This window comes from Cygnus olor, chromosome 2 (assembly GCF_009769625.2).
Source record: "Cygnus olor isolate bCygOlo1 chromosome 2, bCygOlo1.pri.v2, whole genome shotgun sequence".
Classification (NCBI taxonomy): Eukaryota; Metazoa; Chordata; class Aves; order Anseriformes; family Anatidae; genus Cygnus; species Cygnus olor.
Genome location: NC_049170.1, coordinates 6,233,117 through 6,248,107, shown reverse-complemented (window position 1 = coordinate 6,248,107; position 14,991 = coordinate 6,233,117). Strand labels below are relative to the sequence as shown.

The following is a 14,991-nucleotide window of genomic DNA, read 5'->3' as shown; positions in this document are numbered from 1 at the left end:
TCATGTCTTTGAAATTCACTCCTCCGTGCTCTTTATCCTTGGGAGTAATGTGATAAGGATTGCTTGCATAGTTATCTTTTAGTTGACTGCGTGTAGTTCCTGTGCATTACACATATCTGGGACCTCTTGGCTTCCCAGCCTGCGTGAAAGAAAGTGAGAAGACAGAACAGGCCTCCAAAGCTGGAGCCATTATTTATACATACACACTTTTTCTAAGAAGCTCAATTTCGAAATTCTTCTCTTTAGCTGTGCAAATCCACTGACCTCAATTAACCTCAGCAAGGCTGTGCTGATGTAACTGTACCTAATAAACACTGTTGGGCTCTGGGTATACAGCAGCATGTGCTGCACTGCTTGCAGGTATAACCTGATCCATGAGCAAATGCCTCTGGAAAATCCTATGTGTTTTCTTCGTAACATCTTCGATGATATCACATACTCATTTTTTTTCATATAATTATTGTTACTAGAAGCTTTACCCATTTTTCTTCTCGCTAGAACATCTATATTCTCACATCTTTCTTTTCTTTTTTTTTTTTTTTTTTTTATTCCCACTGCATGGTTCACTGGGAATCTGGTTTCTTTCCCTGTTTTTCCCCCCTGAAATTTGATAATAAACCAATGATTCTAAGATGCTATCTGCTTAGTATTGTTTCTCTCTGGTGTACAGGGGCATCGCAGCAGAGGGATTCCCATTAATAAAACGTCATGCAAGCAGTACGTGAAGTCTTTGAATTATCATTGCTAGGTCCCCCATGTGCACCGTAGAAAAAAAAAGGAAACTCATGAAAAAGGGTGTGTTTTCAGTAATGTTCACACAAAGCATGCAAGCTGAGCATTCAGCTCAGTCTGGTCTTCCAGAGAGATGTGACTATATCAGAATATAATGTTTCTGTGGCTGTGCTAAATAAATAAATAAAATAAAATAAATAAAATAAAATTAAAAATAACAAAAAATAACAACAAAAAAAAATGTGCATGACCCCATATTTAGACCTAGGGGAAATTAGCCATCACCCTTCCATTGAAAGCTCCAGCAGGCCAGCCTCTGCTTTCATTACTAGCTGGGTAGCAAGTTGCAATAACCAAACTGACAAAACAACAAAACAAGTTTTAAAATGTTGTCTTTCAGGACAAAAAAAATAAATAATTCTGAGGCAGTTCAAAATTAAATTGTGTCTGTATATGGTATCACAGAGTCTCATCGGAAAGGCTGCTTAAGTGCATAGTGGCAAAACTCTCTTTCAGCATACATTTTCCTGGGCAAGCTCCAGCTTCCTTGTTCTTTTCCTTTCCGAGGTACTGTAGCCAGTTTCTTCCAATGACTCCTTCATAGTCATTGGAAGGCCTTTCATGCCTTTTGAACCCAAGTAATTTAATCAAACTCTCCAGTACAGTTCACATTGTCTGCCAGTAGCATAATATAATCATATTCATAGCTCACATACCGATATAAAATAGACCAAAAATCCAAGTGTGATTCTGCTTGTGCAAGCAAATCCGACCACAAGTTTTAAAACAGCTTAATGAAATCAAACATTTTCTGGGTTCCACACATCTGTGTTTAAAAATAATATCATATAACACACTAGGAGGGAAATCACCAGAAAGGATATGAATGTACCAAAATTTTAATTGCTGCTCTTCTGATTGGATGGAAAGGACTAAGTATATACAAGGCAGGAGTGGCACTAAATCGAAAGATTGTCTTCCCTTTGTTCAGTACTACAAATGTCTGGAAAACAAAATAGAGAATAAGAACATTCAGCACTTGCACCTATGCCCAGCTTGTCCCAGCTCACATCCCATCAGGAAATTCCTGCCAATATCCCAGATTCCTTCCTCACTCCCTCCCAAGATCCCAAATTCCTTTTCACTCATGGAAGCTTCTTCCAAGTCCCTCCTAGCAGAACCCTTGCCTGTCTTCTTGCAATATCCCAATTTTATTCCTTCACTGCTTACAGGATCCTGTGCCATCACTCCATCTTGGGGCTGCAAAGAGATATTTTAAAATGAAAGATGACCTGGAGACTAAAATGCAGTGGAGAGACTTTCATGCTACTCTTCTGCTATGTTGTTACTCCATCTTCCCCACCTTGCACACCTCGTTGCTCCCAGACAATGTTTCTTGTCTCATCTTTCAAGTGAGAAGCTACGTGAGGCACAGCTCCACAGCACGATCTAAGCCACGCAATGAGGCACTGTCACTCTATTCACATTAATATAGGTGGAGGAAACCAGGCATGTGAGTTATCATGAATCCAAAGCAAAGGTGAATTGGATGCTGCCCCAATTTCAGAGCTCTGAAGATGCCCAACCATATATAGAGGGACTAGTACTCAGAGACAGGATCAGGCCACTCAGTAGATGAACTCTTAAGCAAGACACCCACCTTGAATCTAAGACCTTCATGATCCTATCACTGCAAATCTATATCCTGCTGCTTGTGCCTGGTGGTAGGAGGAACAACACAGCCATAAACACCTGTAAGTTAATTCTGGCCCTTCCAGGTAAGTAATCTATTTCTCTTTGTCTATTTAACTTTTATTCTGTAGTTGTTTCTACACCACTTTAATAGAAGTAGCATCGTGGTCATATTAATCCACTGTTTACAGGAAATAGCATAGCCCCAAAGCAAGAACATCAACACCTGAAAGACCTGAAAGCTGCCTAAAATTACACTGTGCTTCCAAGCCTTATTTTGTGCTCTGTGTTGCAAAACGTTTGGAAAGGGGAACGAACTGTAGTAAGCAGCCAGCCCAGCTCTGCTGTCAACAGCCTTTTGACAGATGCCGTTTGCACTATTGTGGCTTTGGTCCAGCCTACACGTGATTCTTCATCAGGTGATTCTCCCTTTGGGATGAAGCATACTGTTCTTCAAAGTGCCAGCACTGCCTACACATCCCTTCAGCTCTGTTTTGGTCATCTTAAATGGAGTTGACCGATTCCTCAGCAGGAAAGGAACCACTGCCCTCCAGAACAGCCTGCCTATCTTGTGAAGAGTGCTAGCACAAGGCTTAAGTCACACAGAAGCCCTTAACATTAATGGGCCTAAGTGGTAAACTTAGCGTGAAGAGTCGAGTCTCATGAAGATGTCAAGATGTGGTAGATAAAAACCTCTGGGTTCATTTAATGCAGCTACTGCTCTACTTTTTTCAGTCTCTGTAGATTCATAGCCATTGTCATCTGAAAACACCCAATTTCTGATTGTTTTGTGTCCCTCTTTGTGCTGCTGCTTAGATGTTTTCTGGGAGTCCTACTCGATGAAACTTTGACCCTTAAATCTGGAAAAAATATTTTTACTGACTGTAGAAAGATGAAAACCAGAGCCCTCAAAACAGAATGTTTTTATGGTTTAGCATAAGCTAAGAAGCAGAACATCTTGCTGATGCTCACCTTGCGATCATTGTAGAAGGGGTCAAGATCCTCCAATGGCTCCCCGATGAGCTCTGGAGGAACAGTCCCATAGATATCGGGCAGCTTCTTGCAAGCTTGCAAATCAAACTGAGGCTGAGGTTTTTCTTCTTCACCCAGCTGCTCTCTGTACTCCTGCTTCGCATTCCTTGCAAGCTTCTCTGCAATTCGTTTCTCAATAGCAGCCAAGGATTCAGGTGTGAACCGGTGGAAGCTGTTAGTACCCGGTGGTAACAAGAAGTCAGCCATCTTTTCATCCTGCTTTGTCTATACTGGTCTTTACTCCTAGTAGTGGAAAGAGCTGAAATGAGAAGGACCAAAGATTATTGACAGCAGCAAAGCAAGAAGAACAAAGCTATCAGAATGAAAAACAAACACACAAACCAAACAATAACTTGTAGGTTATTGATTACCAGGAAACTCTTCATCTATTTTTATATGGTCAGTAGAACATCAAGGAAACCAGAAATGATTGAAACTGTTATTTCAATTAGCAATCACTCTGTGATCAGAGCTAAAAAGACTTTGTAGATACACTGTGGCCTATTCGTAAGGTTTTAAGTCACTTGGGAGCTTCAGTCACATCTAAGGAGTAATTTAGATTCATACAAGCTTAAGTTTCACTGAAAGTCACAGGGATTGGATTCCTAACTCATTTCTGAAAATGCAGCTCTGGGAGTGGATGAACAATGTGCCTAAGATGACTGCAGGGCAGATTTAAATCCACCGATCTCAGACCACATGATGTGAACTCTAAAAATGCCCCAGCTGTTCTATTCCAAATTTAAAAAGAGAAGGGTCAAGTTCAGATTCTTAAATCCCACCAAAATTCTTCATAATCTCTGTCTTAGGCTTCTGCAATGGAATTTTTCAGCATTTATTTTCCTTTGGGTATAGAAAATACCATCTTCAAGATATATGGCAGGACTTCTGAGTATTTTCTGCCCCTCCACACCCTACAATCCGAAGGATGCTAGAAGCCCAAATGTGCCTGGCAAAGCCCTGGAACCTTCATGAGAGCGCTCCAAACTTCTGAGATGCTGAAAAACCCTTTTCATCACATCTGAAAATCATGCTGCTTGTATCCAACACCAGTTTGAACATCTAACCCAGAACCGTGAGGTTTAACCATCTTGGGTTAAGGGTGCTTCAGTGTTAACACTTCCAATCCACAACAGAGTAAAAATGAGTGAGAAGTGTCACAACTCTTCAGCTTACATGAAAAAAGTGCAAGTGTGAAAATCACAGCAGAACAAAAAGTCCTCTTGTATCTGCACTAAACAACATGGATAGCTGTGAAAATTAATGTAAAACTACTGTTTGAAAAGGGATGAAGCTTATCCCCTTTCTAGTAGCCTGCACAAGTCCGTTCAAGCTCACTGAAGCTGTATTTTGGAATTTAATAGTGACTTAAATGGCATTTTTTTCTAGCAAGAAAAACCCTTACTATGTAACAATTAGAACACTGTTCATAGAAGAAACACGACTTATTTCTTTTTTTTTTTTTTTTTTGGAATACCAACAGAGCATTCATACTACATCAGAATCATCAGAACATATGCAACTGACAAACAAAATTGTAGATTTTGAGGTGGGCTACCCTACTGCATTTATCAGTGTGTGCAGGCTACAATTCTTTGTTCAGCTGCAATTGTTGTCTTCTGCTTTCAGACAGTATTTGTCTATTTATAGTGGATAGTTCCAGATAGTTTGCTTCTATTAGGTTCTGAGATGACAGCACTTTTGTTAGCAAACAAGACTTTAACTGGACTCTGCATGACAAATAGCATATTTATTGACTCAATTTATTTGAGTAAAGTACTCTTTCAAACAACTACTGTTTTTCCTATTCTGACTTCATTTTAAAATGAATTCATTAAATTGTCATTGATCACAGACTGTCATACAGGAATGATTTACGGGAGTTTGTACATTATACTCTGCATTACTACTTGCTTCAACAAGTAAGTCTAAAATAAATTAGCCTTTCCTGTATTTTGGGTATTCTGACATTCTTCTTTATTTAGCTATTCTCTTTGCTCCTTTCCCCTCTACCCCCACATCATTTTTTTATCCCCTTCTTCCTGAAAAACAGGAAATTAGAAGCTTTCCCACAAATTGGGTTTTCTTATGCACACGGCTTTGTGACTCAGCACCAGTGCAAGCAAATAGAATTTCACTTTCTATAAATGACATCAGTACAGGTGGCCAGAGGACTCTCAGGTATTTTGTCCTTTTGATTTTTGTTTCTTGACTTGTCTCACTGCTGAAGGGGACAACAAAAATCAGTGGCCGATCGGTATTTCTGGGAAGGAACAGACCAGGCCTCTAAACCAGACAGAAGATTACTGAGGGCTGCCACGCGAGTCCAGATCATCATTGGAGCTGTCAAGATGGTGAGTACTGAATGACTGTTCCCTTTTTCTCGTAATACAGGGATGGAGAAATCTTGAATGAATTTGCAGAGCAGCAGGTTTGAAGCAAACAAGGGAGCCACGTGAAACTTGTTTAAACCAGCTGATCTAAATGTCAAAAACAAACAAACAAACAAAAATAACAAAAACAAGCAAAAAAAAAAAAAAAAAAGAAGGATTCACAGAGCCATGAGACAAATCCATGAGCAAAAGTTCCATTAATGGTTTTAAACACAAAGACACTGCCTCTTACTGAGAAAAACCCTTAGCTGCAGAACCTGGCTATGTGCAAGAAAGACTACATACGCTTTCCCTATTTTCACTCTATCACTAGGCTACCGCCCTGGAGGAACCCATGGTCTGATCTTGTGCACGTCTGTCTTTACGTAGCACTCATGTCAATACAAGATAGCCTACAGTGCCCTGGGCATGAGCTCAACCTGCCCCTCGACTTTGTGGCTGGCCTGAGCTTGTATAGCCTTGTAACCACATGGCAAACCAAAGCTAATTACCCCATACACCTGCAGGTGCTTGACCATCTACCTGCTTCGAGTGCTTTGGATCATGGGCCAGACAACATCCTCCAACATTTAGATATACAATGGTTACTGGAAACCTAGTGGTAGCTTTATACATACTCTTCTTTACATAGAAATTATCAGAGCAGGAGGTTATTAAGTCACTAGAGAGTATCTTGAGTATTTGTACGGAGGTGTTAATAGACTAAGACTGGTGGAAGTGGAGAATTAACCCCAACAGCCCTCTTCTGACAAGGAGCTGTGCTATGCTGGAGGAAAGGAATGAAAATCACACTAGTGGTGAACTTCTGCATGGCCCTGTTCATGCTTCATGAGCTGTGTCATGCTGGGGTGTTTCTGCTAGCCTGCCTCAGCCCAGCCCCTTCTGCAGCCCCTTCTCCATACAGCAGAGGTGGAGGCATGGCCATATAGCATGAGGAACACTGAGTACTTATTGAGATAATAAGAGAATGTGTGGAACGCCTCTGATAAGTGCCGCTGTTTTCATGGGTGTTGCTTAATCGCAAAAAAAAAACGAATATTCAGCATCCTTCTCAGCGCTCCCTAAAGACTTCCTACAAGAAACTATTCTGGCAATAAAACTTGTCAAAAATAATTTTAAAAATAATAAAAAAAATAGGATAGGGAATTGCGAGGGAGATAAAATTGCCCAAAACCATATCAAAAACAGAAGCTTTAATTACTGTTTTTTAAAAAAAGAATTCTTTCTGTTCAGAGCTCTCTCATTAAAATATAAAACTAAAAAAAAAAAACAAAAACAACAACAACAAAAAAAACTTCAAACTACTTGAAACCAGATCTTTTGAATATTAAATGCAAATTCCAGAAAGTTAGCTTGTTGGGAAAAAAGTAGAAAATGCTCCACAAACTTTGTGAAAGCTTTTGCTACGCTTCTGTTTATTTTTACTATAAAGAAAATAAGGTACATTATTTAGCATACTCACAACCGAAAAATCGACATATTTGTCTTCATATTGTACGTAAGTCAAAGTATCTACATTTTAACATATATATTTAGTATAATTCTTTTTTCAATTTCATATGCTTTCAGGAAATGGACAAGATGATTTCATAGGTCCTTTCTATGTCTAATTTCTTTGAATCTATGAATTGCGAACACAAATAGCCAGGGTTAGTGCAGATGTTTCTTAAAAGGGTAAGAAAGCACCACTACTTAAAAAAGAAATCATTAATGACTGAATCAAAGAGCTGGAATGCCACTTCTTAACAGATAATAGCTGTTGTGACTCACATTTTTAAAATATGAGCCTGGATTTTTCCATTCCTCTCAGGCATATTTTTGAAGTACAAGGCTTCAAAACACATTGTTTCTGTGATATCACCATGCACAGAATGAACATTTCCTTCTTGCTTTGTCTTTGTTAAATTCAGTTAACATCGGTTCGTGCTGATAAAAATGTACTGCTTATGTAAACAAAATGTGCATAAGAAAATAAAGCCCCAAGATGCATATTTTCTATGACATGGCAAGAAGTGGGAACAGTACAAAGATATTGCTAGAATCTGTATTTACTCAGTAAGATAAATGCCAGTTTCCACTATAGCTTTAGCCTTACTCTTGTAGGCGTTAGTCATCCCAGCTCAGAAGACCTTCCACATTCTCCAAAGAAGACATACATGCCCTACAAGCTTTACCTTGACTCCCCACGGATGGTTGACCAGCACCCAAAAAGCCACTTGGGCAATGGGATACAAGGAAAGTGGTCCTGCTCACCTCCAGCTGCCTGCCCTCCTGTTCTTGCGTGGGGTCTGCAGACTCAGATCTCCACCCGAGTGCCTGACAATCACTTCCCATGGCTTGAGACACTGACACAAACTGGTAGCAAGGTCTCCTGTGCATTGGGGGAAGCAGAGACTGAGGTCCTTGCCATTCACTACACCTGGAGGAATATTGACTTCAAAGACCTGTCTTGCTTTCACCTCCAATGTGCATGATGGCTCTGGATTGCTTGCCTGGCCCACAGGGTATAAAGGACGTACACACATGTATTTCACACACTTGGGAGCCATAATAATAAAGGAGCCAAACTTGAAGACCAACAGAGTGAAAGTGACATTCATAGAATGAAGACTGGATGCCATCAGACATGCTCATCTCGAGTAGGCTTTTATTCATACAACCCTTCTGAATTCAGTGATGATAACCAAAAAGCTACTACTGACCACGGGCTGGGGAGAAGGATGATAGCACATGGGGGCAGGTATGTCTCCACCGTGATTCTGCCAGATATAAATCTTACATAATAACAAACAAGACTTCAAAATTCTCCTTTGTTTACAAAATGTTTGTGACTAAATGTAGACTTTGTGTTCTCAACTGCTGTGGTAACAAAAACAATCACGAGGACGGTTTCCCTTCAAGTGTTTGGGTCTGCATACAGCACTGACATCTTTTTTTTTTTAACCTCTTCTCCATATAATCTGTTTGGCATTTTTCTTTGACCTACAGAGCACTACAAAACATGAGAATAATAGGCTAGGGAAATAAGGAATGATGCAATGACACATCTAATACAATGTCACTGCCCTAGATTCACAGATTCTTATGCATAAATTTACATGCATGCACACGCAAACATTACCGTATCTAAGACTGCAAGGTGATATGGGACCACATGAAAATTTTATTCCAACCATGAAGCATGTAATGGCTTCATGGAGAAATCTTGTTTCTAATTAAGATCAAATAAAGAACTTCTACATAAAGATTAAGAGCCTACAGGAGGCTAGGTGACTTCGTAATTTTACTGACCGTCAACAGACAACCTTAGGAGACTTACTTTGCTTATATTTATACCTCACTTCATGCACCTCAGCTAGGAGGTGTCACAGGAAATTCTTTTTACTGAAATTTTTACTGAAACATTTCAGCCGCTGCTCATACACATTCTGAAGGTCTGTGTGCTCACACCAGAACAAGGGGGAACTGAATAAGACAGCCCTTGAACTTTTGCACAGCGCACTCATTACTTCTGCTTAAACTGATATTTGGTTTATTTCTTTTTTCCGACAGACATAATTTTGTCAAGACCGTACACAACAGTTTCTTGCGGTACACCTTCCTAACGTATATAATCAGCCTCATCTCCAGCTGGTGTAAATGAGCACAGCTCAACCCATCCCAGGGAAGTCACAGCAGCTAAGGAAGCGATCTATTAGGACCAGGAATATTTGGATAGATATGCTGTCTTTAAAGAGAGCACTGCTCAGAAACATCCCGTTGGGTGAGCTTGGAGTCAAAGGTGAGAAAGGGGATGCTGCCAAACGTAGCAGAGAGTCTGGGGACATCAACACCTGCCGAGAACCAGGCAGGCTCCCATGGCTGGCCTGCAACAGAAAGGTTTGACATTCCACAAAAATCTGACGGAAACAGCTGCTGTGTTCTTAGCACTGGAAGGAGATCTCCCAGGAAAAGCCGAGCACTGAGACGAGCCCCAGACTGACGCAGGAGGAGCTGTGAGACAGAGTTCCTCCTGCTGCCCGCGTCACGAAGCAAGCCTGCAGGTTGATATGACATCGCATAACACACACATTTCCTAAAACGAGCCTTGTTTGTTCACCAAGCATGCAGACCGAGGGCAGAAATAAACACAAAATGTCCAAAGTGAAATCTCAGAGTTACCGACCCACACGCCATTTGTCACAACCTGCTTTGCCTGTGCTGTATCTACTTTTAAATCCAGTTTAATGAGTTTTGCTGGCATCTCACTCAACAGAATCATGACATTCTGACATTACCAATGACTTATTGATAAGATAAAGTCTTCAGCAAGCTAACGTGCTAAAAGGAAATTAATTCAGAAGATTTCATCCCGATGTTGTATTTGGGGATGACAAATGTTATGCCAAGAATTAAGTGCTGGCACTAAGTCTTCTCTTATGATAAAATACATATTTTTAGTGAGCTAAAAATATTCTGCTTTCTTTGCAGGTGTTTTTGTTTTAAATTATGCTGCGACTGAATGACAGAAATAAGCAAGAGGGAAACAGCATATGATAGTTATCAGTGCACATCTCTATATTTTGCAGGAAATTGTAATTCTCTGAACCCAACAGGTTTTCATATCTATTTTAATTAACTAGAGATTGTCCACAGAGTTATTTTTCTAGAAACTAGTCAGTCTTCAGATCCAGGGGACGATTTCTCCTTTGCTACTCTGAAGCAACAGAGCTTGCAGAAGAGCTACCAAGCAAGCCAAATGTTTTCAGCTAAGGATACAGTCAGTAACTTTTGAACAAGAAATAAGAAATCTACAGGAGAGCTCCATGTTATGCCAAATATAATATACACTACTCACACCATTAGGTGCTTTGAATGCTCCCATGAATAAAATATATCAAATCAGGTCCATTTTATTCACAGAGTGTTTTGTAAAGACATTTTAACGGATATAGGAAGTTGTAAAACAGCTATTAAAATATATTCTGAAGCCATTATGGGGTAGTTATACTGTTTTAAGAAGGCAGGCTTTAGGCTGGCCACCAAAAGCTTTTCTGTATGCTTTCAGAAGAGGGGGAGCCACAGCTGAAGAGCTGGGCTATCTGATGTATTAACACAAGGTTATAAGGCATCACTGATTCACCCCCTTCTAAGTTACGGAGAGACACTCATCAGCAGGAAAAACCAACAGACTTACAGAAACCATCACCAGAATTGGCATGTCTACATTAAAAAAGATGGATGAAACTGCAAGCAAAGACAGGGCCTCTTGCAGTTTTAGCACTGAACTGAGACAAACATGATACAATAACTGAACTTAAAACCCATTTTTAAGAGTAAATGGTGCAATATATGTTTTCCTTCCTTCAGGTGAGAGGAACAAAAAGAGGATGAGATGAAGGGTCAAGAAAACACTAGATGTGAAAGGCTAGTAGAGACAGACCCAAAGCACACAAAGTTAAGCTACGGGAGGCGGCAAGTCCCTTTCTCACATCCAGCAGAGAGGAGGTCGGACAGCAGGTCCTGCCAAGCACTCCTCCATCTGCAGCATCAGCAGCACTTTGCTCCGTGACCGCTAACCTTTACCAGACTCCATCCACACACATACCTATGGTACACCCAGCTTCCCATCTTTCTCCACCTCATTCCCTTTCTTATTCATCAGCCAAGAAAATGAACTCACCCCCCCACCTACTTTATCCCAAGCCAACATAACCCTTCCACAAACGTCTCCCTGTCCACAGCACTTAGAAATAACCCTCAAGTGACATTTGCACCAATCCTGAGTGATTTTGGCACAGCTATCTTATTCTCCTTAATCTCCTGCAATGCGTTTCTGTCTATTCTAGTAGATTCCCTTGGACAAGGGTGCAGGGTACCTATGTCCCTATGGGTTTGGATGGTGTTGGGTGCTAATGGTGCCCCAACAACAGGCAGGCCTTTTCAGTGCATTTTGCAACAAGACAGAGAATAGAAAAATCGAAAGGCACAGATGTAGAAGTGCACTGGCAATATTATCTTTTTCAGCAATGGAAATAGAGACCCATGAAATTGAACAGGAACACCATCAGGGAGAGGCTATTTGCTGCTTACTGGGGTATATTGAAGGTTTGATTCATTATTTAGTAACCTATAAATTTGACAGTACTGTTTGGATAAAGCCAGTGGATCTTCAAATGTGATGGAAGGGAAGAGATTTCCCCCACCAAGAGACAGAAAGAGAATTACTGCTGTCTAAAGAGGAGGGATATTCTGCTTGTTTGCCATTGAAAACTGCCTGTGTTTGGTTGCCAAGTTTAGGAATCAGAGTTAAGAGCTTACCCTGGTGCTGAGGGTGCAATCCTTGCCTCACATCAGCCAAGGGGAATATTTTGTTTGACTGCGATAGGTGGTGGGTCAGATCCCTGGTGTCTGAGAGACAGAATTATTTCATTTCTGTCATTCCTTTCAGATATGGTTACTTCAGCGACTCAGTGCAGCTTCGTGGAAAAGACGCAATGGAAGCTGGTGCCTACTGACAGCTATTTGATTTGAATTACATAATGCTCTAAACCATTATGTAAATGAGGTGGATGAAGCAAGGATGCCGAGAAGCCAGGGATTTTTCATTGTTCCTGTTTTAATACCTTGTAGCCTTTAACACTAGCACAAAGATTGCCGCCCTCTAGCTACTATATTTTCCTGGCAGGTTAGCTGAATTAAACTTTATTTCTCCTGACACTAACCAAAACCTAAAGTGCATCTGAGCAAATGAAGGAGGGCATCTAACGAGTGGCGAACACAGATGATTTTAGAGGTATATGAGTGAGTCACATTACCAGGAGTGATTTTGGCTATGCCCCACTGATGTCAATGAGACTCACACTACTGAGAACCCCATGACTCTCCTGAATATCCCACTTTCCCCTTCTCCTCTGTATAATTTCCTCATCTTTTTTACATAGAATAATTTTACAGAGTAAATAACACATTGCACAAACAATTATTTTCCATAAGTCATGACATTTTCTGTTAATTAGCAATAATATAATCATCCAAATAAAACTGCTGGGGACATTGCATTTACTAACAAGCTACATCCAAATATGCATTTATGTGTCAACGATGCATGCTTGAGTGGTTGGTAATACTCAATTGGGCCTGAGGCACAATGCACTGGAAGCATACAATAGTGGCCTAGTATTGCAACCCCCTGTTGTGGCTTCTTGCTTAATTTAGCTTATGAGACCAAACAGTCAATGAGTAAAACAGAAAATAAGACATCAAGTGGCCTGTGAAAGAGCAACATCTGATGATGGTATGGCAGGACATTTTCTAAATGGAAAATGCACTAGCTCCATAATTTGGGAACTTGTTTGCATTTTCTAAAAGAAAAAGAAAACAACACTATTTAAAAAATAATAATATAATATTCATAACATCAGTTATAAATGCACCAAGCGATCAGCCAATATCTTGATTCTAATCCCCTCCTACGTGCAGGACAGCTTCCGTGCCAGAGCCCTACCTTACTATACGAATGCTGGCAATGTAGGAGCCCTCAAGGGACATTATTGCTATTAGGTATAATAGCACCTGCTCTGATGGGATCCTGCAGTGATACAGAAGTGACTTCATGGCTTGAACATTCAGATTCATTTATTTTTCCTTTCTTGAGACGATGCTTACTAAAAATAAAAAATTGATGAGAAAATGGCAGATTTCGTCTGGCTCTTAATTTTTATTTGGCTATGTAAGAGCCTAGTAATTTAAGTACAGCCTACTCCTCTATACATTCATCTCTATCTTCATCCATCCTGCAGGACAGTTTCTCAGCTTGGACAGGACAAATAATGTATTATAGAAGTTTTTGGCTGTAAATATATGCACTGGACATGCAACTCATATGAAATAGCCTCATTCATAGAACAGAATGAATCTATCTTCTCTGATGCAATGGAATTGACTGGCCAAACCAAAGAAATGCAGGATGTCAGACATTCAGGGAGAAGTAGACACTGTCAGGACATGAGTCATCTCTCCTGTTTTACATGTCTACTTTAGTGAGATAAACCAGACTAGACTGCAGCGAAGATACCGATGATTCAATTTGTTGATTAGGACACCTAAATTTAGGTATTGACATATAGATAGGTACCTGTGAACTCAGTGTCTATGCTGGCATGTCTGCTTTTCTCTGACAGAGCAAGGGCATCTGGACGGAAATCCATCTCCCCCAAATTCTGACCACTATGGAATACGATTCAAGGTGTGTGTTGTGTGTTAGATTTTCTTCTGCTTGACTCTTCTTGGAAAAAAGGGACCAGCAACTTCTACGTGCACGGTGAAAAAGGAGCAGAGCATGGGGCTGTTCCACTCCTGCAGATGGCAAATTCCAACACTTCTACCTCAGTTTTCACTTCTACAACAGTTTTCCAGTGCCCACTACTATTTTACCACATTCAGTATAGATATTCAGCTCCAACAAACTGCCTACACTTAATTAGCCAATGACAACCATGCTGTTCCCAGAAACGTGTTCACTCAGCTGAGCGCAATTCTCCCAGACACACCATTTGACTTGGGCATCTGGAAAAGATAGTCCACCTTGTATTTTACTTCTGCAGACTAAAGGCATGGTGGAGACCTGGATTGTGCATCTCTGTGGACAAAAGTTGTTTTGAGCTAATATTTCTTAAAGTAGAATGACATACCTACTAGTGGCATCCAGGACTCCTAGGGGCCATGAAGAAACAACCCAAAACAGTTGAAAAGCGAACCTCCATCCCAGTTTCCAGACAATTTCCTGTGCCACTCTTGGGCTTGTCTTACAGATTATGCCAAAGCATATAGTGATCTTAAAAGCAGAACCAGCATTACAGCACAGATCCTCTTTCCACATAACTGTGTTTAGCCTGGCTCCAAAATATGCTTCCCTGACTCTACTTCCATTCCAAAAATATTGACTAAACTTGTAGTGCTAACTACTGAAAAGCTGTCTTGGATTGTCATTCTCTGCAGCCCATCTCTACTGCTGGCCAGAGAAGAGAGAAATTTAAGTCGGGAAATAAAAAATACAAATTTGGATGGTGGTTCAGATGGCCTTGTCCATTTCTTCAGGATTCTCACACTGTCTAGGGACCTCAAACTAGTAACCATCATTTATGGAAATCGTTCTTCTCAC

At 40.5% G+C, this 14,991-nt stretch overlaps 1 protein-coding gene across 1 annotated transcript in view; it reads right to left on the bottom strand.

Moving 5' to 3' along the window:
- Positions 1–14,991, bottom strand: part of LOC121065226 (sodium channel protein type 5 subunit alpha-like) — a 206,046-nt gene that overhangs the window by 163,037 nt on the left and 28,018 nt on the right. Inside the window, 2 exon segments of the mRNA XM_040547913.1 lie at positions 1,617–1,735; positions 3,397–3,715. Coding sequence (XP_040403847.1) covers positions 1,617–1,735; positions 3,397–3,663 — 386 coding nt within the window. The 5' untranslated portion in view covers positions 3,664–3,715.